At 39.9% G+C, this 22,057-nt stretch overlaps 1 protein-coding gene and 1 non-coding gene across 2 annotated transcripts in view; both read right to left on the bottom strand.

Moving 5' to 3' along the window:
* Positions 1 to 20,758, bottom strand: part of ift172 (intraflagellar transport 172) — a 35,801-nt gene extending 15,043 nt beyond the window's left edge. The window contains exons 1-28 of the mRNA XM_037981616.1: positions 20,581 to 20,758; positions 20,258 to 20,401; positions 19,079 to 19,191; positions 18,951 to 18,990; positions 17,709 to 17,774; positions 17,445 to 17,524; positions 17,157 to 17,244; positions 16,869 to 17,083; positions 16,656 to 16,779; positions 16,372 to 16,467; positions 15,656 to 15,817; positions 15,435 to 15,488; positions 15,192 to 15,295; positions 14,540 to 14,625; positions 13,214 to 13,326; positions 10,906 to 11,073; positions 9,322 to 9,458; positions 8,572 to 8,679; positions 6,908 to 6,992; positions 6,511 to 6,603; positions 5,717 to 5,794; positions 4,952 to 5,200; positions 4,535 to 4,613; positions 4,305 to 4,425; positions 3,495 to 3,639; positions 526 to 615; positions 290 to 387; positions 1 to 131 (exon numbers count right to left, since the gene is read on the bottom strand). Of these exons, the coding sequence (XP_037837544.1) occupies positions 1 to 131; positions 290 to 387; positions 526 to 615; positions 3,495 to 3,639; positions 4,305 to 4,425; positions 4,535 to 4,613; positions 4,952 to 5,200; positions 5,717 to 5,794; positions 6,511 to 6,603; positions 6,908 to 6,992; positions 8,572 to 8,679; positions 9,322 to 9,458; positions 10,906 to 11,073; positions 13,214 to 13,326; positions 14,540 to 14,625; positions 15,192 to 15,295; positions 15,435 to 15,488; positions 15,656 to 15,817; positions 16,372 to 16,467; positions 16,656 to 16,779; positions 16,869 to 17,083; positions 17,157 to 17,244; positions 17,445 to 17,524; positions 17,709 to 17,774; positions 18,951 to 18,990; positions 19,079 to 19,191; positions 20,258 to 20,401; positions 20,581 to 20,619 (3,106 nt within the window). The 5' untranslated portion in view covers positions 20,620 to 20,758. The remainder of the gene's footprint in view (positions 132 to 289; positions 388 to 525; positions 616 to 3,494; positions 3,640 to 4,304; positions 4,426 to 4,534; positions 4,614 to 4,951; positions 5,201 to 5,716; positions 5,795 to 6,510; positions 6,604 to 6,907; positions 6,993 to 8,571; positions 8,680 to 9,321; positions 9,459 to 10,905; positions 11,074 to 13,213; positions 13,327 to 14,539; positions 14,626 to 15,191; positions 15,296 to 15,434; positions 15,489 to 15,655; positions 15,818 to 16,371; positions 16,468 to 16,655; positions 16,780 to 16,868; positions 17,084 to 17,156; positions 17,245 to 17,444; positions 17,525 to 17,708; positions 17,775 to 18,950; positions 18,991 to 19,078; positions 19,192 to 20,257; positions 20,402 to 20,580) is intronic.
* Positions 20,759 to 21,164: 406 nt separating this feature from the next.
* Positions 21,165 to 21,236, bottom strand: trnaa-ugc. The gene has a single exon. It is a non-coding gene; the product is annotated as a tRNA-Ala (tRNA).
* Between the last annotated feature and the right edge of the window lie 821 nt (positions 21,237 to 22,057).

Below are 22,057 nucleotides of genomic sequence, written 5' to 3'. Positions count from 1 at the left end.
CCAGGTGGAGGTGGGTCTCGGACAGCAGGTCGGGATGATGTTTGGCCACCAGACGTATGACATCATCAAACATCCGGTTCTTCTTGTACATGGTGATGGCGAGGTCGGGCTGCTTCACGGTGGAAAACAGCCTGTAAGACGGAGAAAGCAGCTTCATTCAGGGCTTTATTTTCATCTCGCTGAGGTAAAGGTGAAAGGTGAGAGGTGAAAGGTGAGAGGTGAAAGGTGAGAGGTGAGAGGTGAGAGGTGAAAGGTGAAAGTGGGTGTCTTGGGTTTGGCGGGGGTTCACCTCTCGGCCTCCTTGAACTTTCCGTCTCTCTCCAGCTCCTGAGCTCTGCTGACGTACAGAGCTGTGACTTCCTCCTCCGTCATACACTTCACTGCCAGCTGCAACAAACCAAAGATTGTCGACCGAGCCGGAAGTGAATCATTGAGCACCGAAGGTTTGGGAGGAAACATGTAAAAATATAAAACAGGGATTAATCAGAACAGATGTGAAGAGGTAACCGTGCGGTGAGCGCCGACCTTGTGAGCGTCCTCCCAGCGTCCTGCGGAGGTGTACATGTCGATGGCGTCTTTAATGTGACCTCCTTTGACAAACAGCTGCTCTGCCACCTGCGGGTCGAACAAACAAACACAGATCGAGTCAGCATTCACGCCGAGTTTTCAGGAGCTTTCATTTTGAAGACTTTGTGCCGCTTTAGCCGTTCAGCTCATTCGGCTCCGACTTTTGGTTTTTGGAGCTACAAACTTTTTTTAGACTTTCCTTTAATAAAGTTTGAAATCTGCTTTTGCTACTTTTAGCATCGAGCTAACCCTTTGCTACGTTTAGCTTTTAGCTATTTTTAAATAGCTTTTTAATACTTTCATGTTTTAACTAGCCTTGTGCTACTTTCAGCTAGACATTGGCTAATTTTAATTAGCCTTTTGTTGCTTTTAGCATTAAGCTGCTGTTTTGCTACATTTAACATTTAGCTAACCTTTAACCAGCATTTTGCTGCTTTTGGCTTTGAGGTAGACTTTTTCTGTTTTTAGTTAGCCCTTTGCAGATTTTTGCTTTTAGCCAGCATTTTGCTTCTTTTAGCTGTAAGCTGGCATTCTGCTGCTCTTAGCTTTTAACTAGCATTTAGCTTCTTCTAGCTTTTAGCTACCATTTTGCTCCTTTTAGCTTTACCAGCCAAGTTTCAGCTTCTCAGACACAGCCCTGCAGAGTCCTCAGGCCTCAGCATTCACGCTGCATTTCTGCCGTTTCTCTAGTTTTTATATAATTTAGCTAATTAAAATGCAGACCCGAAGCTGTGAACAGCTACAAACTGTGATAAAAAGTCAGCGACGAGAACAAAAAGTTGCAACACTTAGCTGGAAATTAATTTCTGCAGCATAAAAGGACAAAAAAAAGCTGCACTAGCTCCGACTTCAATGCAACAAACAGACGAGTTGCCATTCTGATAATAGGAAATGTTTAGTCATTGTTCCTCCAGAACACTTTATTGTTTTTAACAGATAAATACCTCAGGTGTGCGCTTCCCATGCTGTTTATAATTGGCACTGAATTTCACTTTCTGGCAGCCTCCACACGTTGGAGAGCAAAGAGCTTGTTATCTTAATTACTTTCTGTGAATTTGCCCGTAGAGCAATCTGACTGCGAAAGGTTGCTATTTTCAGAGGCTGGCGGCGTGCAGAGGCTGTTTGGCTCAGCTGAACTCATCACAATCAGCACAACACGCCGCGTGCATCAACACCATCATCTGCCTTCCTGTTCTTTACGTCTTACGCCGGCTTTATCTCATTATCTCTTCATTTTCAGCAGTCAGGCGCTGTAGTTTCTGCTAGTTAAGCAACTATTAAACTCAACACAGAACCACTGACGCTGTCATCAAACCGAAGCACCTTCATGTAAATAATTCCACAGTTTGAGTTAGAACGGCGTACTAATGTGTGCATCTAAATATAAATTACTGCACAAAACATAATTAAAGTGGCAAAATGTCCACTCTTCTCTTTCTTTCCTTCATTTTCTGTCCTGACTCCAAGGCAACAACCGTAATCCTGTTAGTTTAATATAACCTCATGTTTTGAGTGTAAATAATCAAATTTATTGACAGCGACTGCAGTGTTTGCAAAAGCAGACTTCTGTTCACACATCCAGTAGAGGAAATAATATAAAAAAAAACTTGTGAAGAATGTACAACCATCTGAAGTCGACCTCCACTAGCTAAGATGCTAACAACTAGCAGCCTCCAGGTCTGAGAAATGAAGCCAACACCGTACGCTGGCTTCAGATTAATGCTGGGAGTGTAAACTGGAAAGGTTTTAGGCTCCAAATCAAACTGCATCTCTGTAGCTTTGGTCACTTCGTACCCAGACTTTTTTAGGTATAAAAAAGCAGTTTTATACCAAGTTCATAGCTGCCTCATGGCCACTTTTGTCCATTTTCAGGCTGGAAGAGCTGCAGCCTCTTCATGCGGTGCATTAGGTAAGCACGCAGGTGAGAAGTGGTTATTATTTCATACCAAACCGGCACAAAATGTCAACCGCAGGGTTTGAGTCAGGGTACGATTCAGTGGAGGGTCAAACCGACTCGCTCACCTTTTATATATTTATATTTGTCCTCCCATTAACAGACATTTTTCCTCCTAAAATGGTCTTGAGTGATGTTTATTCGGGTTTTCTGATGGTCTGGTTGTTTTTTTTCACTCATTTTCAGTCCAGTCTTTAGACCTGACCTTTCGAAGAAGAATGTTGTTGTTCCTGGAGACACTTGACTCTGACCTGGGAATCGTTTTAACGCCGGTCAGAACAAAATAAACATCAATTTAGATGAAGAGTCAGAGCAGTGTGGTAAAATGTCCAACTTCATAACAAAAATAATCAAGTCTGCAGTAAAAACAATCGATATAATCACATCGTTGGAGAATCATTTTTACCTGAATCAAGTTTAAAGTTGGACAGAAGTAAAACTGTAGGTGAGAAACATAACTTTCAGTTTGTGTTTGTTTGTTTTCAGGCAGAGTCATCCTTTTCTTGTTGGTTTAAACTTTAAAATCAAGACTTCAAACCTTCTGTCTGAAGGTCACTGAATGAGAAAAGAGAGGAAACCCTCCTCCTGTTCCCTGACTTCGTCTGTCCAGCATCTTCCTGCTGCTGCAAATAAGGCTGATAAACGGGACGTAAGGGAACCAAATCTGTTCAGATCTGAGTCACAAAACCAAAACAATAAACGCAGAAACACCAGAACACTTTTTGCATTTCTGAGATCATCATCATCAGCAATATTTTTGATATTCCATGTAATTATTGAATGTATTAGCATAAAACTGTGGATTTTATCCAGGTTTAACAAAGAGTTTCTCTCTTTATGTACACTCCTTCATCCAAAATGTATTCTGTTCTGTTTTCTGGTAATATTCAGAAATAAAAAGCAGGTTACTTTTAGTTATTTAATAATAATTTCTTCCATTTTGCCTCGACACTCGTTGTATTTACGCTCCTACCTCATAGTCCCGCATGGCGGCGTAGTGCTGAGCGATTTTCAGGTGAAATTTCCCGGCAGACGAGTCGTCCTGTAAATCCAGGATGTGGACGGCTTTCTTCCACTGGCGAGCAGCGATGGCCGCCTCGATGGCTTTCAGCGAGCAGCTAAAAAAAAAAAAACAAGAAAACAGATGTTAAACATGCTTCACAGCCTGGAAAATAAACTTTAAAATCATGTTTATAGTTTCTTCTGTACATTTATTGTAACTTCTGCCTACTTTGTGCTGCTTCAGTTTGATCAGGAATAATGTGTTATGACTTTTATAATTTGAATTATTTAACTTTGTTGGCAATATTTTCCCTGTAGGTCTCTTTAATTCCTTTAAAAACATTATTCTACGAACAGAACTTTCCTTTTGCTCTTTTGCTAATTTCACCTTTTAGCTACAGTTCTGCTACGTTTAGCTTTTAACGACTGTTTTCCTACATTTAGTTTTTAGCTGCAGTTTTAACCTGAACAAATGAGTAAAAACATTCATCATTCCGTAAATTTAAAGTCGCTCGGCTCTCAGCGTTCCCTCTAAAATATTACCTAAAACTTTGTCTTCATCTTGCCTTTTGGCGTCCTGCAGTCACAGTTTGGTTGAAGAGAATTTTTTATTTTGTAGAAACCAAAAACCTGGGCTCTGATTATAACTGGGCCTATTTAAAGACATCGCGGTCCTGGTGGATTTTTGGCGAAATGCGTTGTTTTTTCTGCTCCTGTCCATCTGTTTGTCTCTTTGTCTCGTCCCTCGTCTCCCTCCGTCCTTGTTCAACACTACACCCACCCTGCTTCAATGAAGTGATTGATGGCAGCGTCCATCTGTTTCTGCTGGACCAGGTAGTCTCCCCAGGCCTCCTCCAGTTTCACCACCTCGGCGGGGAAGGAGACGCGAGCCAGCTCCACCGCTACAGGAAGCAGGAAGAGGAAACTCGGCTAAAGGTCCACCTGGTTATTTAACAGCTTTGGGTTTATTTTTAAATCAAACCAGATAAAAGTTGTGAAAAACTGTCTCACCTTTCCTGAAAGTCCCTCCCTTGCAGTAGCACTCCAAAGCTCTCTGGTTGTTCCTGATCTTCTCATAAAGATCTCCTGCCTGATCAGAAAAGAAGTTTTATGAAAATTAAATCTGGTCTGAGGTTTAGTGAGGAGACGACACCTGAAAGGAGCTCATTCTGAAAATATCCCAGGAGCTGAACGATAATCCACATCTAACCAGCTGAGACGCTGACTTTCACTTCCATTATGGCAAAAAAAAAAAAAGAATAAATACTTTTAACCCCTTGTTAGATAAACACAGATGACTGAAGAGAAGCGAGTTTCAGACAAACTGAGACAAAAACACACAGAAGTAACAGACAGATGGAGGGAGATTGTCAGATCAACGAGAAGACATCTGTTAGGAACGGAGAAGAAGATGAAGAAGGGACTCACTCTTTCATAAAACTCTCCCTTGATGAGGCCGGCGGCGATGCGACTGACGGTCTCCGTGCTGCTGGAGAGCTCCGGGCGGCTGAGGGCCAGGCGGGCAGCTTTGGCCGGGAGTCCGGCCTTCAGGTAGAGGTTTACGGCGCCCTGGAAGTCCCCGTCGTTCTCCTTCACCTCACCGGCCTTCTCGTCCTGACCCGTCTCCGTCAGCCACTGATAATAGTTCCCACGCAGGCTGTTCAGCTCCGGGTGACCCTGCAGGTGTTCGGATCGAGAGTTTATCTTAGAGGAGCAGATTTTTGAGAGATGGCTGACGTCTGATCTCTAATTCCAGCAGGAGTTACAGAAACAGACCCGGGTAAAAAGTGAATCCTAAACTGAACCTGAATTTACTAACCCACAGGCCCCTGGATTCCTGACACTTTTACTTATTAAACTGAACTTATTTTCTCCAAAAATCCATCAGAGAGTCAGCATTCTGGGTCCACATCGCTCAGTTCATGGCAAAAAGAAAAGCCAAGCAAATTCATTTTAAAAGACGAATCAAACAAACACAACTTTAGTTGAATGTCTTTGTTCAGTTTGGATCAAGTCCTCTGGTTCTGGATACAGATATGTTCAAAAATATCCCCTAAAAACTGAGGAAAAGCATTAGTTGAAGGCGATTAAATCAGGAAATGCAGCAATCCAGCACACCTCAGACGTTGGGAATGATAACTTATCCGTGTTCCAGTTTCCAGTCAGAAAAGCAGTCATTTTGTTTTTGTTTACCTTGGCTTCAGCCACGGCGATGCAGTCGTCCCACATGTGCAGCTCCTGGTACATCTCTATGGCCTCATCGATGGCGTTCTCCAGGTAAAAAAAAAAAAAGTACAAAACATTTGTTCTGCAGCATTTAGAGAAACTAAAAACAAGACGAAGGCTTGATTTACGATCAGCTGATCGGTGGAACAATCTCTCTGCTACAAATATTAGATCCAGAGTTTAGATAAAACTTTTAACAATCAGAGATTTTCTGCAAACATTCAGTGAGAAAACTGAACCTCCGCTGAGATTTGTTGAAGAATGAATTACGAGTTGATAAAGTTGAAAACAAGCAGAAAGAACAGAGGCTAAAATGAGCAAAACCGTAGCTAAAATACACAATTAGCAAAAGTGTGGCTAAAGGATAAATGCAGCAAAACTGCAACTAAAAGCTAAAATAAGCAAAACACCAGTTAAAAGCTAAAATTAGAAAAAGTGTGGGTAAAAGTTAAAACTAATAAACTGTAGCTAAGAGCTAAAATTAGCATCCAGCTACAGTATTTTGAAGCAGATTTCACAGAATGATGTTTCTGAATGAATGAATGTAAAGTTCAATATTTTAGTTACAAGTACTAAAAGTCAAAGTATTTATTATTATTATTCAGGCCCAATGTTTAGCACAAAGTATGCAGAAGCAGTTTGATTAAAAAAAACATGGAAGAAAATAAAACAGGAAGTTTAATCCTCTCAGATTTCCAGAATAAGATGCTTTATTGGAGATCAGCTACTGATCGACTATAATCCATAAAGCTTCATCGTACCTGCTCCATGTAGAGCATCTCAGCCAGTTTAAAGTTCTTGTCCAACATGGCCACCTGGGCTTGGACTTTATAAAAGGACGTCCCATCTTCCCCCTGATCCCAGGACAGACAGATTAAAAGACACACAAACCAGAGAGGACTCTTTTAGTTCTGTGTAAAATAATAAAATTCATAGAAAATATGCAAAAAGAGCATTTAGTAACATTCAGCCAGAAGATTGTTTTAATGAATAATAAGTGGAGAGGTTTGGTTTTCTGAGCTTTCATGACAACCATAAATTATTAAATTATTTCAATTAAATTATTCAGCTGCATTTAACTATTCATTATAACGTAAAATAAACACAATTAGCCAATAAATATGAAACTTTTCTCCTGTGAACTCGTCTCAGATGCACCATTTCCTGTGAAACTTTGTCTGCGATCTGGTTGGTTTGGTGGAGGAATCGAACGGTCGAGACGTCCCCCAGAGCGGTGAAGCACCTGCAGAACGAGAGAGAAGCGGAGAGGAAGACCGAGATCAGACAGGAGGAAGAGAAGCTGCGGAGAACGAGTCGGGTTCAGGGGAGACTTAACGACCTGAGATCAATTAGAGCATTCGGCTAATTGGCTTTCACACACGCTGCAACCCGAGCACTCGGCTGCTTTATTACCAACTCCCTCTGAACAGTTGCATCAGATTAACGAACGAGTCATGAAAGAGAAAGTCCTTCTGTTTGACTCCCTCATTAACATGAGCCTCTGCAGACGGAAAGCATTTCTTTCCCGGATTCTGTGATTTATGCAAATCGAGCCGAAGCCCGGCGAACAGCATCTGCATTAATAATGACAGAAAGGGTTCCTCACAACAAAATTACAAACTGTCTGATGACAAATGAGGCTGGAGAAGGTGTGTGTGTGTGTGTGTGGTCAGACATGAATTACTTATATTACTGAGACATAAAAAAGGTTAAAATAATCCCGCTGTGGACCTTTGTCCTTTCTAGAACTAAAACTAAGACAAGTGAAGAGAAAACATGAAGCTTTGGGTTAAATGTTTGTCCTCCGTCTTCATGTAGGTTTAGAAACGTTTCAGATGAGAGGGAGACGATGTGCACGACCCTAAACATCCTCAGAAAAGCACCAAGAATGTGCTGACAGTGCATTTTTAATCCCAGGGCTCTGTTTAAAGGGAACATCTTTCCTTCAAAATAAAGTTCATATGGAGCCAAAATAAACACCTGCCTCTTAAAACAAAGATAACAAACCTTTCCTGTTAAAACCTCTGCAGACTTTCAGTGTTGAAGTTCTTCTCATATGTGTGGAAAATAAGTAAAATAAGTGGCCCACTTTTTAAAAAGAACATAAAATAATTAGGTCACTTCCTCTGTGATTTATTTACAACTTTTTCCAAACAGCAAACACATAAAAAGCTGTATACTTTGAATTATGACAGCTTATTGGGACCAAATAAAAACAAATAACATTAATGTTTTAAATCTGAAAGATAAAAGTGAAACTTTCCATATTTAAATACAAAACGGAGGATAAAACTGATATTTCCTGATATCGTAAAGTTATAAATTTACAAAAAGAAATCATCAAAACTTTCAGAGGATAAAAACTTAAATTTACCAGAATGTTCCTTCTGTTAATTTTTGTCATTAATCTCAGAAAGGTTTGGCTTTTTTCTCACAAATTTATGATTTTCCAACATGAAAGAATATTTTAGTTTTTTAAATGTAAATATGACATTAATGTTGGATTTTTCTCAGATTTTCCCACCCGCTCCTGTTTTGTTGTAACACGTATCAAACAGACAAACAACAACAACAACAATAAAACAACAACAACATCTATAAATGTCACAAATCTCTGAATATGATTGGATTATAAACATTCTGTTTGTTGCACGAATTAAACCAGTTTTGTTCATTTTTTATGAATCCTTTAACTGTTTGGACACAAAAGTCTTCTAGTAAAGCAGCACCCTCTGCACCCCTAGTTCCCACAGCCTTCCCTGTTTGTGTTGTTGTGTGTGTGTTTGTGTTGTTGTTGTTGTGTGTGTTGTTGTCTCGCTGACCTTTCTGCGATGTGCAGCTGCTGAGCCTCCAGAGCCAACCTGCTGAGTGTTTTCCACATGGCCTCGGTCTCTGCTGACATCTCCAGAGTCTCCAGAAACGCCACGGCTCTGAGAACCACACACACACACACACACACACACACACACACACACACACACACACAGGCTGAAGTGAGCGTCTCTCAGCTGCTGTTTCAGGTCTTCACTGTTTCTGTTCTCCCTGTTTGCCTCAAAGAAAAGACCTTCAGGTCCAGTTCATGAACCAGAGATGGTTTTAGGGTCAGAGATGGTTTTAGGGTCAGAGATGGTTTTAGGGTCAGAGATGGTTTTAGAGTCAGAGATGGTTTTAGAGTCAGAGATGGTTTTAGAGTCAGAGATGGTTTTAGAGTCAGAGATGGTTAAACAACCATTTAAAAGCTACTTGTAATCCCAATTCTGAGAAAAATATTATTGTACTAACATGCTAACATCTATGGATGGCTCTTATCAGAAGGAGGAAATAAATAAACAACTTTCAGGTCCCAACAGTTCAGCTGCTGGTCTGTTATCATTTCCTCCTTCAGTCTTGGAGGTATTAAAGTAACGACACACATCATCTCCCCCAGCTGGGCTGAGAGCAATGAGGAAATGATGAAGAAGAGCAGGAAGAAGCTGCTGGATAAAAGGACATCTGGCTTCTTCTGCTGAACGCTGAGAGACGGACGGATGTTTCGAACGCTTTCCTTTCCTGAGCGTGAGGACCGAACTCACCTGTCATGGTCGCCGTCGTCCACAGCCGTGCCAAACTCGATGAGGCCTTCGTCCAAGGTGTACGTCACTGTGTTGACGCCTTCTGTCACCATCACATCCGTCTTCCCGTCAGCTCTCTCCAGATCCACAACGTCTCCCTGAAAAAAAAAAAAAAAAGCTGCTGAAATACAATCATAGGAATTTCATTTTTATTTTTTAAAGCTTCTTCTTCTTGTTGGCAAAGATCAGGTAAAAACTAAAGAACAGATTTGGATGAAATCTTCAGGAAATGTTGGGATTAAATTCTGGTTCTGATCCAGATTATGATCCGGATCAAACAGTTTTTTAATCACGCCGTGGCCTCAGATGAGGTTTGAGCTCTCTGAGCGCTTCTGGTTGTAAAAGTAATCCAATTTTTTAGAAACGGGTGAACCCGAGCGCCACCAGCAGTTATGCTTTAAAATCAAGAAAAAACCAAAACCTAACCTGCCAGATCAGTGCATGTCGACTTTTTTCCCTGAAATGTTTCCCTGACATGTAAAATAATCACTATAAATATTTAACTTTTCCCACTTTTAAACATAATTCCCCTTTAAGACCCTCATAAAGTTATATAGTTTCCTACAGGTCCGATATCCAACTCCCGACGGTTCGTAGCTTCAAACTGTATCCTGGGGGACAAAAATATACTTATTTTTATTATTTTTGACTGTTAAGAACCTAAATCTTTAACAGATTCTGATATTGTCACTTTCATGGCAACATTTTAAATTTAAAAGCTTTTCTCCATTTCTCATTAAAGTTCTTTAATTTGTTGTTTTTCTTTAAAACATGAACGTGTAAAGATGATGTTTGGTTAAAAGAGAGGCTCCTCGAGGAAACACAAATCTTTGAACTGTTTCTAAAATATATTTATTTTTAATCTGTCACAAAGAACCGTTAAGCTGCTCTTTCTGTGTTTTATATAAACTGGCTTCAGTTTTTGATGCTACTTGATAATAATTCTGATAAAGAAATATCATCATGAGCGCAGAGATGAACGTTATTTGTCTTCGGCACATTTCAGCTGGCAGAAATAATCGCTCTCCGTCCGACCGACTGCTCGGCTCGGGTTTTAACACCAGCAGGAAATTTTTAAACCCTGAGCGAGCCGAGGGCAAAAACCTGCCCCAGGACGGCAACGCAGGGAGCTCCGGATGGAAGAGCCAAAACTGGAGAAAGTTAACGGAAATTAAAACCGGAGTGGTGTAATCTTTCTGGTCGTTATAAAACAGTTTTATTAACATTTATTGAAGAACGTAGCCGGTTTTCCTCCTATATTCAGTCACCATGTGAGCAGCCTGTTGCTTTCATCATGTTTGTCCAATCACAGTGGTGTCTAATTAACTATAGATCTATATAGTGCCACAGAGGTTGTTTTAATTGATTTGTGAGTTTTAAAGGAACTTGAGAGTTTGGGGTTCACCAGGATTAAAAACTGACTGGTGAAATAATGAAGAGGATAAAAATAAAATGTCACTCTGACGGTGATGTGATGACTCAGACCCTTTAATCGCCATGACTCTCCGGCCTGATGAGACGCCTCCACGCTCACAGGACGCTCACCTTGACTGGGAACATGGTGATGCTCTCCGGGCTGTCGATGCTGTACCAGATGCAGAGGTTCCCCCGGTTCTGGGCCACCACCACGTCGCTGCCGGGGACCCACTGGACGTAGGAGCAGAAGCTCAGCAGCGTGGTCTTCACCCCAGACTCCACGTCGTACAGATGGAGCTGAGGGCAGAGGAGCAGAGGGAGGCGGGAAAATGAGTTTTATTCTGATCTGAGAACAGTTTGTTTTACTTCTGGACAAACAGAGACTCGAGTCCATGTCATGAGTCAAATCTTTGAGGCTCAGACTTGTTTTAACGTCTAAAATGTTCAAACTTTCGTCTTTTCTTTTTCTTTTTTAAATCTAATTCATGCTTCGGCTCATCTGAGGATAATTATTTGGATTAAGATTGCAATGCAGACTTTATTTGCACCTCCTCCTTGATCATTTCACTTATTACTCACTTATATTCAGCAGCACTCACATATTTTATAGTTTTTATAGAACTCGGTTGACTAAGTTTGATTTTAGATGTACTTTAAAAAACTGGATGCTTTAAAAGAAACAGACACAAATCACTGATTTCTGAAGTTCCTCTTTAAAACCTCCGACTCAGTTTTCATCTGTTTTCATCTTTTATGAATCAGAGTTTTACACATTTTAAAAAAGGAGGGTAGAGCCAAAGAATGAGATTTAAATTAGACACAGTTTAGTATTTTGTGAGGCGCAGCATCAGCTCATTTAGGACATTTGTCAGAATCAGTAGGGATCAGAATCATTTTGTCTAACAGGAGAAATTAAAGTGAAAAGATGTTTTGAAGCTGACCTCTGCTGACATTCAGCTGTATTACACCTCAAAACGTGATGAAGTCCAGCTTTCATTGAACTTATCTGACTTGAACAGGAAGAATAAGCTTTCCTTGAGCTCAGCGTGAAAACTAAGACATTTCCCATCACTGTGAGACTAGAAAGCAGGTCCTATGAGCTACAAAGACCCGATACAGAAGTGCTGTGGATTAATGAGTCTGCAGACCCCCGCGGCTGTAATCAGCTGCAGCTCCTTTTCACCACCACAGATCATTTAACGACGCTCCCTCCAGGTCAAGATATTCACTGCAACTAACTCCAACTAAACCTGCTAACAAGTTGGCTTCTTCCAGCTCCATGCAGGTGGAAACAAAAGAAAAATTAAATTGTCACATTTTTCTTTACTCTCGTTGAGCATATTTGATGTATAATCATCCAGTAAAGAAGCTTTAATTCAACATCTAACTTTAAATCATCTTCAGTAAAGTAAAGGTGCAAAGTTAACTAAAAGGAAGTTGTTCCACGTGACAGAAAATCAAATAAATAATAACAATAATGCTGATTAAGACTGAACATTTTAACTGAACTTTGTAGAACAAAAACAACACAGTTATGAAAACAGAAATTAATCTGTAAGCATTCTTTACAACAATTATAGATATTTTTCTTGTCTTTTTTTCCCTTTTTTCTTATTTTTATGACATTGTGGTGCGTTCGTTTTTTACAGTTTGTACAAACTATATAAAATGTTTATTTTAAATATCTTAACTATATACAGGCAATCATATAAGCAAAGAAGAGAGAAACTAAAAGAAAAGTAAAAACACCTAGATAAAGTAAATAAAGTGCACCTTTTGTTTAGCTTCCCACAGGAGTGGGAAGAAAAACATATTTAATTAATTCCAACTCTTCACTAATTAGGTATTAATTATTACTTGTTTAGTTCCTTATTAATACAACATATTCATAATCAGATAAATACTATAACTGAATACAGGTTATCATTGTAACATATATGTTTCTTCATACCTCTAAAATGTCATTATGTGTTGAAGGATTACCTGGTTTTTGATAATATTTAAATATATTTTATCTTGCTGCCACATTCGTCCACCTCCTGACCTCCTGAACCTCAACCCCGCCTGACGTTAAACTAAAAATATATTTATATTCTCTCTAAATGTCTTTTTATGTCTCTGGGATCAAGTGAATCGGAGCGAAATTACATTTATCGACTTTACAGACGATGAATCCAAAAGTTGGAGAACAGATTTGTCCGTTTCAGTTGGAGCAACTTTAGAGAGTCCTAATGGCCAAATTATGGAGCATTTCTTCGTCCTGAGCTGCTGAGCTGCTTCCAACCGCAGCCACGAGGCATGTTTCAGGTGATGGATAGGATTCTGACAGCCGACATGCCCCAGCCGAGGATCTGTGTTTTTTCTTTAACCTGTCTGTCATTTGGCCTCATTGTTTCCCCTCCTTCTGCCCCTCGGGGGGCTGAGCTTTCGTTCTCACCCTCAGCTTCTTGTCCCTGAACAGCAGTTTGCGCCCGGTCTCATTCAGCTCCAGCCAGTCAATCTTGGAGTCGTGGCTGATGGTTCCCAGATTGTAGCCTGCAGCCAAGTCCACTGAGGAGAGAAAACAAGCAGCAGATTAGCTGAGCGGCACTCCGACTGCCAGCGTTTGGCTAAAAATGGCTTTTTATCCAAAATTCAAAAAGTCAGCCAGTTATTAATTCAGCAGAGGGAGAAGTTTAACTACTTTAAAACCTCACAGTACCTGCACTGACTTCTTATTACTCTGTCGACATGACGTCGTATTGTTCACTAACTGAGATCCTCTGGGACTAAAAACCAAACAGTTTCACAGTTTGAATCTTCTGGTTCGGCTCCTGGGTCGTGTTACACGAACGAGAAAAACTTGTATTTTCTGTGTGAAGGAGCTGAAACTGAATGAATATGTTTAAACCAGAATATGAGCAAAACTGTAGCTAAAAACTAATAATAATAAATGAGCAAAATAGGTGTTTATATTAGGAAAACTGCAGCTAAAAGAAGGAAATTAGACTTAAAAAAACAAATCAGTGAAACAACAGCTAAAATTAGCTAAAAGCTAAAGGAAGCAGACAGTAACTTAGATACAACTATGAGGGTATACACTTTTATTTATTTTAATTAAATAAATTATTTTAATTATTGGACCCCTCTCCTGTGGAACCAGCTCCCAGTCTGATGCTAGGACTAAATCTAGAACCCGTCTTTTCATTTAGCTTCTACTGGATTTGTTTTAGAATTATGAACCAGCCGCTGTTTTTATATTTTTATTGATTGATTTGATCATTAACTTTGATTTGTTCTGTTCTTTGTCTACTTTTATTGTATATTCTTTCAATTTTGTCTTTATAAAGCACTTCGGGTTGCTTTGAGCTTGAAACGCTCTACATGAATAAAGACTGATTGATTAATTGACTGATTGATTGATTGATTGATTGATTGATTGATTGATTGAGGTGTGTAGATACAGTTTAGAGCAGGGCACATCATATCAAACCTACTTATAAATCTCTTATAAAGTATTTGTCATCTGAACCATTAGAAACCACAGTACGATACAAAAAGCAGCAAAACAAAAGCCATCATTCTGAACAGAAATGAAAAAGTTTTGTTTTTATGAGAGTTTATGGGAAAAAAACACAACTTTTTGGATGCACAAAGTTAAGCAATAAGTTATAAGTCTAACAAACCAAACTGGGGCCAGATTAAATGGAGCTTAAAGCCTTTTTTGTTCCAATAAAATATAAATAATTGAATTTGCAAACACACAACACTTCTTAGTCCTCACCGATGGCGATGGTCTTTATATCGATCAGATAGGCGAGTTTCTTGTTGTTTTCCACTCCTCTCTGCTTCCTCTCGTTTAGTCGCACACTAGACGCACACACACACACACACACACACACACACAGAGGACAGCAGTCAGTGTATTACACCTGAACCAGTGTGTGTTGAAACATACAGGAATAAAAGGAGCTGCAGCTCCTCGTAGCTCATGATGCTGTGGCGCTACAGAGGCGAGCAGCAGCAGAATCTTGTCAAACATCCCCGTCAGTCAGACCTCTGAATATATTAACACGGATGTGTGCTGATGAGCAAACCTTCCTACGATCTGTCTGCATGCTGCAGATTAATGCAAGACTCAACACAGCCACCTACAGGACACAGCTGGAAATACATCCTTTATTCTGTATAATGAGTCTTACTGTTAACAATAATTCTGTTTAAATAAAAACAGGAAGCTCAGTTGCTTTTATCCAAAATTTGTAAAGTATAAGCGCTGAAAGGGCTCAGTTAGGATACTGAATGCAAAGTTGTCACAGATTTTGAGAAATATGACGACGGCAGAATGTGTTGAGTCTAAATCCTGTTAAAACCTTGGAACTGAAACAAGATGGATGTTCTTTTTCCCGTGACTTTATGTTCGCTTCTGGACCGACCTGATGAGGTGAGGATTCATGAATTCTGTCCTGACGGATCCCAGAATCTCATTGTTGCTGTACTCCACCAAACTCAGCTCCCCGGCGTTAAAAATCATGCACACCTGAAAGAACAGAACAACAGTGTTGGACACAACAGAACCGGGCCTGAAACGTAAACTATTCACCTTTTAATGACAATTTTTTAAATTTAGGAAAGAAAAAACAGCTTTTTTTATCATTGTGGAACACATTTGTACATACAGTCTCATTTTCAAAGAAGAACTTCTCATTTCCTCCAGAACCGGGCCAAGGTACCTGAGAGAGGAAGACAGAAGCACAAGTTTCAGAAAGTTATACCAAAATTGCCCGCTGTAAAAAATAAATAAAAAATAAACTATTTGTTTAGAAGAAACACGACAGCCGTGCAGTTTGTCAGAAGCTCTTTAATCAAAAGGTTCAACAGAACCGGACCCGTTCAGTACCTCACTTAGTTTATTGTTCAGCAGGTCTCCGAGCAGCAGGGTGTCTGAGGTGTGAGCCACCAGGTAACGGTCTCGCCCCATGATCTTCACCTCTTCGATCTCATAACCGTAGTAGGACTTCAGGACCACCCGGGTTCTTGTGGACAGGTTCCTCACAATCACCTGGAGAAATTCATCAAAGGAGGAAACAGAAATCTGAATTTTATAAACAGAATATATATAAAAGCAGTTTTGTAAGTGTTGCAGAAGACAAAGTTTAGGTCCTTCAGAAAAGAAAATGTTTACTGATGATCTGTAATTAGAAACCATAATTGCCTCAGTTAGACTCTCATTAGAAGCTCAGTTTAATTTTCTAATCATATCTTCATCAGATTCTTTTTTTTATTTCTCTTTCTAACGCTGGAGCTCAAATAATCAGTTATTTTTCAGTAATATCTGAAGGCGTGTATTTGGGTTTCACCTTCTACATGATCCGGCGCCTCGTTTTAGGTATTTTATTTTAATTTATTGTCTTTTTTTCCTAATTATAAATATGAGTCACTTGGTTGTTTGCTGCTTTTAAATGTATTTAATTTGAATAAATCAACTCTTTAATGAGCTCTTTTAGGTTTCCAATCAGCTCTAGACTGGCAGAAGTGGAAACGCAGAGTCTGGTTGTTTTCCTTTGGATTGTTTTGTTTTGTTTCCTGTAAAATAAGTGAGATTCTGTTTTCTACCTGACTCAGGCCGACGTAGGTCATCTCAAACTTGTTCTTATAGATGGTTCTCCTGAGGCAGCAGTCGAACAGCTCCACTCCTCCACACAGGGTTCCCTGTCAGGACAACACCAACAAACAAAACATCCTTCACTTCTCTCTTTTAGGTCTGCTTGTTTCTAATGAACGTACTGTAAGGTGAGATTCTAAAGACAGGCATGTTTCGAGCTGCAGGGAAGAATAATGTGAGTTAAAACAGAGAAGTTGTGCTGAGGGTGTTTTAGTTATAGATTTAAATGAGTTACAGCACAAAGGCGTGATCCGTCTCTCTTCCAGGCCAAGCTGGTGATTGTGTAGAGGTTGGAGATCTCTTTTGGTTTGGCTTCATCCCACATGCCTCTCCTCAGAGCCCAGTTAAACACCCGTAACCTGCACAAAAACACGTCTCATTTCTCCACAAATGTCCCTGAGCTCATTTGTTTCACGTCACTGATGGAGAATCTGTGTTTTCTTCTGACCGGTCGAAGCTGCCGAACACCACAGACTGCCCGCTGGGGCTGCTGACCCCCACCGTGAACTCCCTCTCCGATCGGTCGCGGCTGTAGTCGAAGTTCTGCAGGACGTGACCCTCTCTGCCGTACACCACCACCTTCTTATCGCAGCCGCCCACCATGATGCTGTTTGCTCCCCAGACCAGAGCGTAAGGCGGGCATGGGTGTGTCAGCAGCTTCCCCTGAGACAGACCGCGTCAGAAGGTGAAAACATTCAGCCTTCAGTGTGGGACAGGTTCATGTGTCCAATCGTACCTGAGATTCCCCTGAGCCTTCATCATCAAAGAAGTAACGCACAATGGTCCCATCAGCGTGGCCGGACAGGAGGCCTTTACCAGAAACACTGACAGAGTTCATATTTACAGTCAATACAAGCAGCAACACAGCAAAACAGAGCAGCTGCAGCTCAGACAAATGGGTTAGCAATTAGAAAAAGGTCACACAAACTTCCCATGATGCACCGTTTCACAGTTTCTGGTCATACAAGCAACCAGCACACCTGATTTTACTCATATTAGGTTAAAATATAGATTAGGTATTTACTTGCATGCCAACGAGACAACGCAGGACTCTGTGGCGTAGATGGTGGAAGATTTATTTGTCTGGATGTTGGCGAGGCGAACCTGTAAAAGAAGTCATTTTTAAGTCCTAGTTTTTTAGTTTTCACACAGAGGCTTCTCGTGAAGGTTACTTAACACTAACAGAAACACCTGTTATTACTCTTCTGCAAACTTTTCAGACAGGCAAATGGACACACATACAGAGATGCAGGTATTTACATGATCGCCTGCCTTGTTGGTGACTTACCTTCCCGTCAACCAGTCCATAAACAACAGCATTTTCTGCGGGCCAAAGAAGGCGAGTCACAGCGCTCTGCAACACAGGTATCAAAGGAACACGATCATGAAATCTATAAATCCAAGTTCTACAAAGAACGTGGCCTCCCTGACCTTTGACCTTCCACCTTTAAGTCATGAAACAAAAACCAGGCTGTGCCACGAGTTCTCTCGTTTCACCATCACATGGAGGCCCTGAGCTGTGGAACCTGACCCCGGGGTCAAAAACCAAACCCCAGAAGAAGAAGAGACCTAACATGGACCCTACAGGCTCAGCATGAAGCTCACATGTTGGAGAAAACCAAATAACCTCTTGTTCACATTAAAAAATAAAAAATAAATCAACAAAAGCTTCCTCACAGAGACCTGAAGAACCGCAGCAGGAACTTAAGGTTTCCACTGGGCTAAGATGGAAAAAGTTCCCGCTGAGGTGGAAGGAAATAAAAAGGAAGACGTTGATTTTTTTTTTTTTTTTAAATCCTGTGTATGCAGAAATTGAGTCTTTAACAAGACAGCAAAAAACTCAAAAACTACATCTGAGACGAGCGGGAAGAACGTTCCAGTTCTGATGAGACTCATGACTCAGATCCAGAACTAACGAACAGATCTGGACACGAAGGAGGCTCAGCAACAAATTCAGACTCTCAGCTAAAGACTGCCGCTCAAAGACAAGAGACAGGAAATGTCCACACTCTGGAGACAAGAGAAGACAAGAACCTCAAAGGTGGTTCATGGAAAAAGCAACAAATGAACAATCGTACAAATTTAAGATGAAACTAAATACATTTCAATACTTAAAACATTAAATCTGGACCTATTTAAGACTTTTTAGGACCCTCTCTCCTCCGGCAGTTTGACGTGCTTTAGTGCCTTGATTAATAAAACCACTCGAGTCACAGCTGGGACAGGAACACCTCACAGGTCACAACAACCGTAACGAGTCAGCTGACGGGACAAACGTCTGACAGGAGAGGAGCAGATGATCCCACAGCTGAAAGGCAAAAAAATCTACAAGAGCCGTAAAAAAGAAGAGAAACTGTCCAAAAACTTGAAACAGAAACGAGGCAACAAGACCCATCGGTCCTTAAAAACACTCTTTATGAATCATAATCCTCACAAATAACAATCAAGAACACTCACTTTATTATAATTTAGCAGAAAGATGATTTAAAAAACGTCTTTAAAGCCCAAACCTCAGCTCCTCTTTACTCACCGTCTGAACAAACTTGTTGCAGATGGCTTTCTTGTCGCCCCTACGAGAAACAGAAATAGATTTAAATAAAAAATGTAAAAAAAATTAACTTCATAGTAGAAAACTAAATTGGAACAAATGGAGAATACCAATCCTCCCCGATTCTGTAGACGTAGATGATGTTGTCCGACTGGCCGATGGCGATTTTGGTGGAGTCGGGTGAGAAGACCATGTCGTTGACCACGTAGCTCTGTTTCCCATACTGAAAAACAAATTAAACATTAAACAACTACGGATGGAAAACCCCTCATGTAGCACAAATAAAGCAAAGATAACCTGGATTATAATAAGGTTAATAAACTTCACAGGCAGGATGTTAAAATGAATTCATTTTTGTGACGTTAGAACTGAATTCAGAATAATCTTTTCACAATTAAAGTGTTTCTTAGCTGCTAAACCAGCTTGTTAATAAATTATTTCATTACACCACCTTTATTTTTGTTGTGCATATTAATTATTTAGCAAAGGCTTTTATTTCAGGTAATATGAGATGCTTTTGTTGTCAAACTATTTTAAGATTTTACATGGATAGAAAGTGTAATAATGATTATTTCTATAATGCATTTATTTGGGTAAATATAGACAACAGTTGTGGAATAATCTTTGATTTAGAACAGGGAATTACTGCTCCTGGAATCTTTTATTAAAGTGTTTTATTTAGTAAAATTTCTCATTTTTAAAGCATTTATTCTTAGCCCGGTTTGGACACCACAACCTTACTTAACAAAGAAAAGTTTAAGCAGATTTTTGCTTAAAACATGAAGAAAAAAAGCAGCATAAACTCAGTTTTTACTTGCCTCGTGATCTATTAATAAAAGCTGCTTTTTGTAGGTTTATTGACCTCTGGCAGTATTTGTTTGTTTGTGCACAAAATTACTCAAAAAGCGACGAATGGATTTTGATTAATTTTTCAGGAAATGTTGAAGTTGTCACAAAGAACAAATTAATCGAATTTGGTCAATCAATCAAGTTTTTAATTACCCTTTGGCCTCAGTGTTTCTAGTTTTAAATTGTTTTATTTTTGATTGAGGAGGAGTTGATGGGGGGATGAAGATGGACCTGCCTATGTGTTGTAGAAAAGAATATCAGCTGACTTTAGGTAAATAAAACAACAAAATAAACAGACACTGAAATGCACCCAGTTCACAAGCAACTGTTCCGATTAAATATAAAAGACAGTAACTATGTCATGAAACTTATAATGTTTTAAACAGCACAGACTGCGTCCTCTCAGTGTGATAAACAGAGAGTTTTTGTAGGAGCATCACCTTTGGGTCCATAGGTTTGGTGGAGAACTTGTCCCTCCTTTCTCCCTGCTCATCATACAGCAGAACCACTCTGTCCACAGTGCAAACAGCAAACTTGCTGTTGTTCGGGGACCAGGCCATGCATGTTACTTTGGCAGCACCCTCCTGCGCAAAGAAATAAATAAAACAGTCAGCATTTAAAACGAGCGGCTGTTATCCGAGCAGCTCTCGGCTATTAGGCTGTCTCTGACCAACGACTTAACCCATGGACCGACTTCTACTATCGCCGTTAAAGCGTCTTTTTTCTTAGCTAGCACCAGGCTAACCCTGACCTCCAAACTTACCTGGGGCGTTAAGAGTGTCTTCAGGTGCTTCAGCTGCATTTTCAGAAGCCCAACGGAAGCCCACGAAAAGGTTACAGGTGCTGAAACGTTTACAGCTGGGTCATTTTTCTGGCCAGCTCCGGGCTAGTAGCAGCTAGCATGGAGGACATCTAGTAAACACAACTGTGATCTCCTTAGTTACCGCGGTGGGCGGGAACTGGCGGTGCGTTTAAAGCTGTCGGAAATTTCTCCTTTTCAGACGAAGCCCCGTAAGGGTCGTGTCGGAAAAATAAATCTATAACTGTTTTTTTCACGGGTTACCACACAAACAATTCTGCGTTAAAAACGAAAGTTAGACGAAGGTTTGAGGGTGACCGTTAGTAGAACTTTAGAGGAACGTGAGGAAAACTTTCGATAATAGTGAGCGAACATTCACAGCGGACGTTCCCTGAACGTCTCCTCGGTAGCTGGGATTTTGTTAAAAAAATCTTTAAATTCAGGATTTCAATAGTTAATCCATTAGCCAGAAATAAAAATTAACACATACTACTTCATACAAAACAATAATAATTTATATTTCCGTTATTAGTAAAATAAGATTCCACTGGAGATGCCGGGGATTGAACCCGGGGCCTCATACATGCAAAGCATGCGCTCTACCACTGAGCTACATCCCCTTGTATATATCAAAACCCTACCAAAGCACTGTATTTATTCCTGAGCATGGGTCTTTAATTTTATTATAAGACAGACATATGATACAGAGAACCACCTGTCTTACTCTCTTACTTTACCTTAACGTGGTACAATATTATTATTAATGGCCCTCAGAGATTAATTTCGTAAATTCTATCAGTCAATAACTGAAGCACTCCTGCCGCAGATCTTTCTACATACAATAAAAACAAGATCATTGTTTTTTTATATGTTTTTTACATTGACTAAATAAACGGTATTTATTGCTGGTAATTTCTGACCACGCGATGTCGTAGAAACTTTGCAAACTAATAATGAAATCATTAATACGCGATTATCAAAAATTTCATAGGAAACCTGGCTACGTCACCCGCTGGTTAGAAAAACAGTTACGTAGAGTGACGTACCGGAAACAAGTAACTCTAACTTCTAAGTAAAGGTTTGGTTTTAACCACGGACTTTAAATGAATTAACTTTAGCGTCCATACTCACTCAAAGTGGATTTGACACTTATTTGAAAAAAAATTAAAGCCAATAAACACATTTATTGTTAGTCTCTTTGCATAAATGTTGATTTTATTGTTATCCCCTAAGACTCACAGTATTTCTTTAAAATAATATTTAAATTTACAACTTAAAAAAAACATCACTGTTATGTCGCTATTTCGGGTCAACAGTTGACTTTGTATATTTATTGCATTGCCCCCTTTATGTTTAAAATTGATTATTCCGGTCGAGTATTTTAGTATTTGTGACTAACATGCTTTTTTAGAGCGCGTTAAATTTTATTTTGAAAATTATC

Source organism: Kryptolebias marmoratus, linkage group LG19 (genome assembly GCF_001649575.2).
Source record: "Kryptolebias marmoratus isolate JLee-2015 linkage group LG19, ASM164957v2, whole genome shotgun sequence".
Classification (NCBI taxonomy): Eukaryota; Metazoa; Chordata; class Actinopteri; order Cyprinodontiformes; family Rivulidae; genus Kryptolebias; species Kryptolebias marmoratus.
Note: the sequence above shows the minus strand (reverse complement) of the source record. Positions and strands in the feature narration are given on the sequence as shown.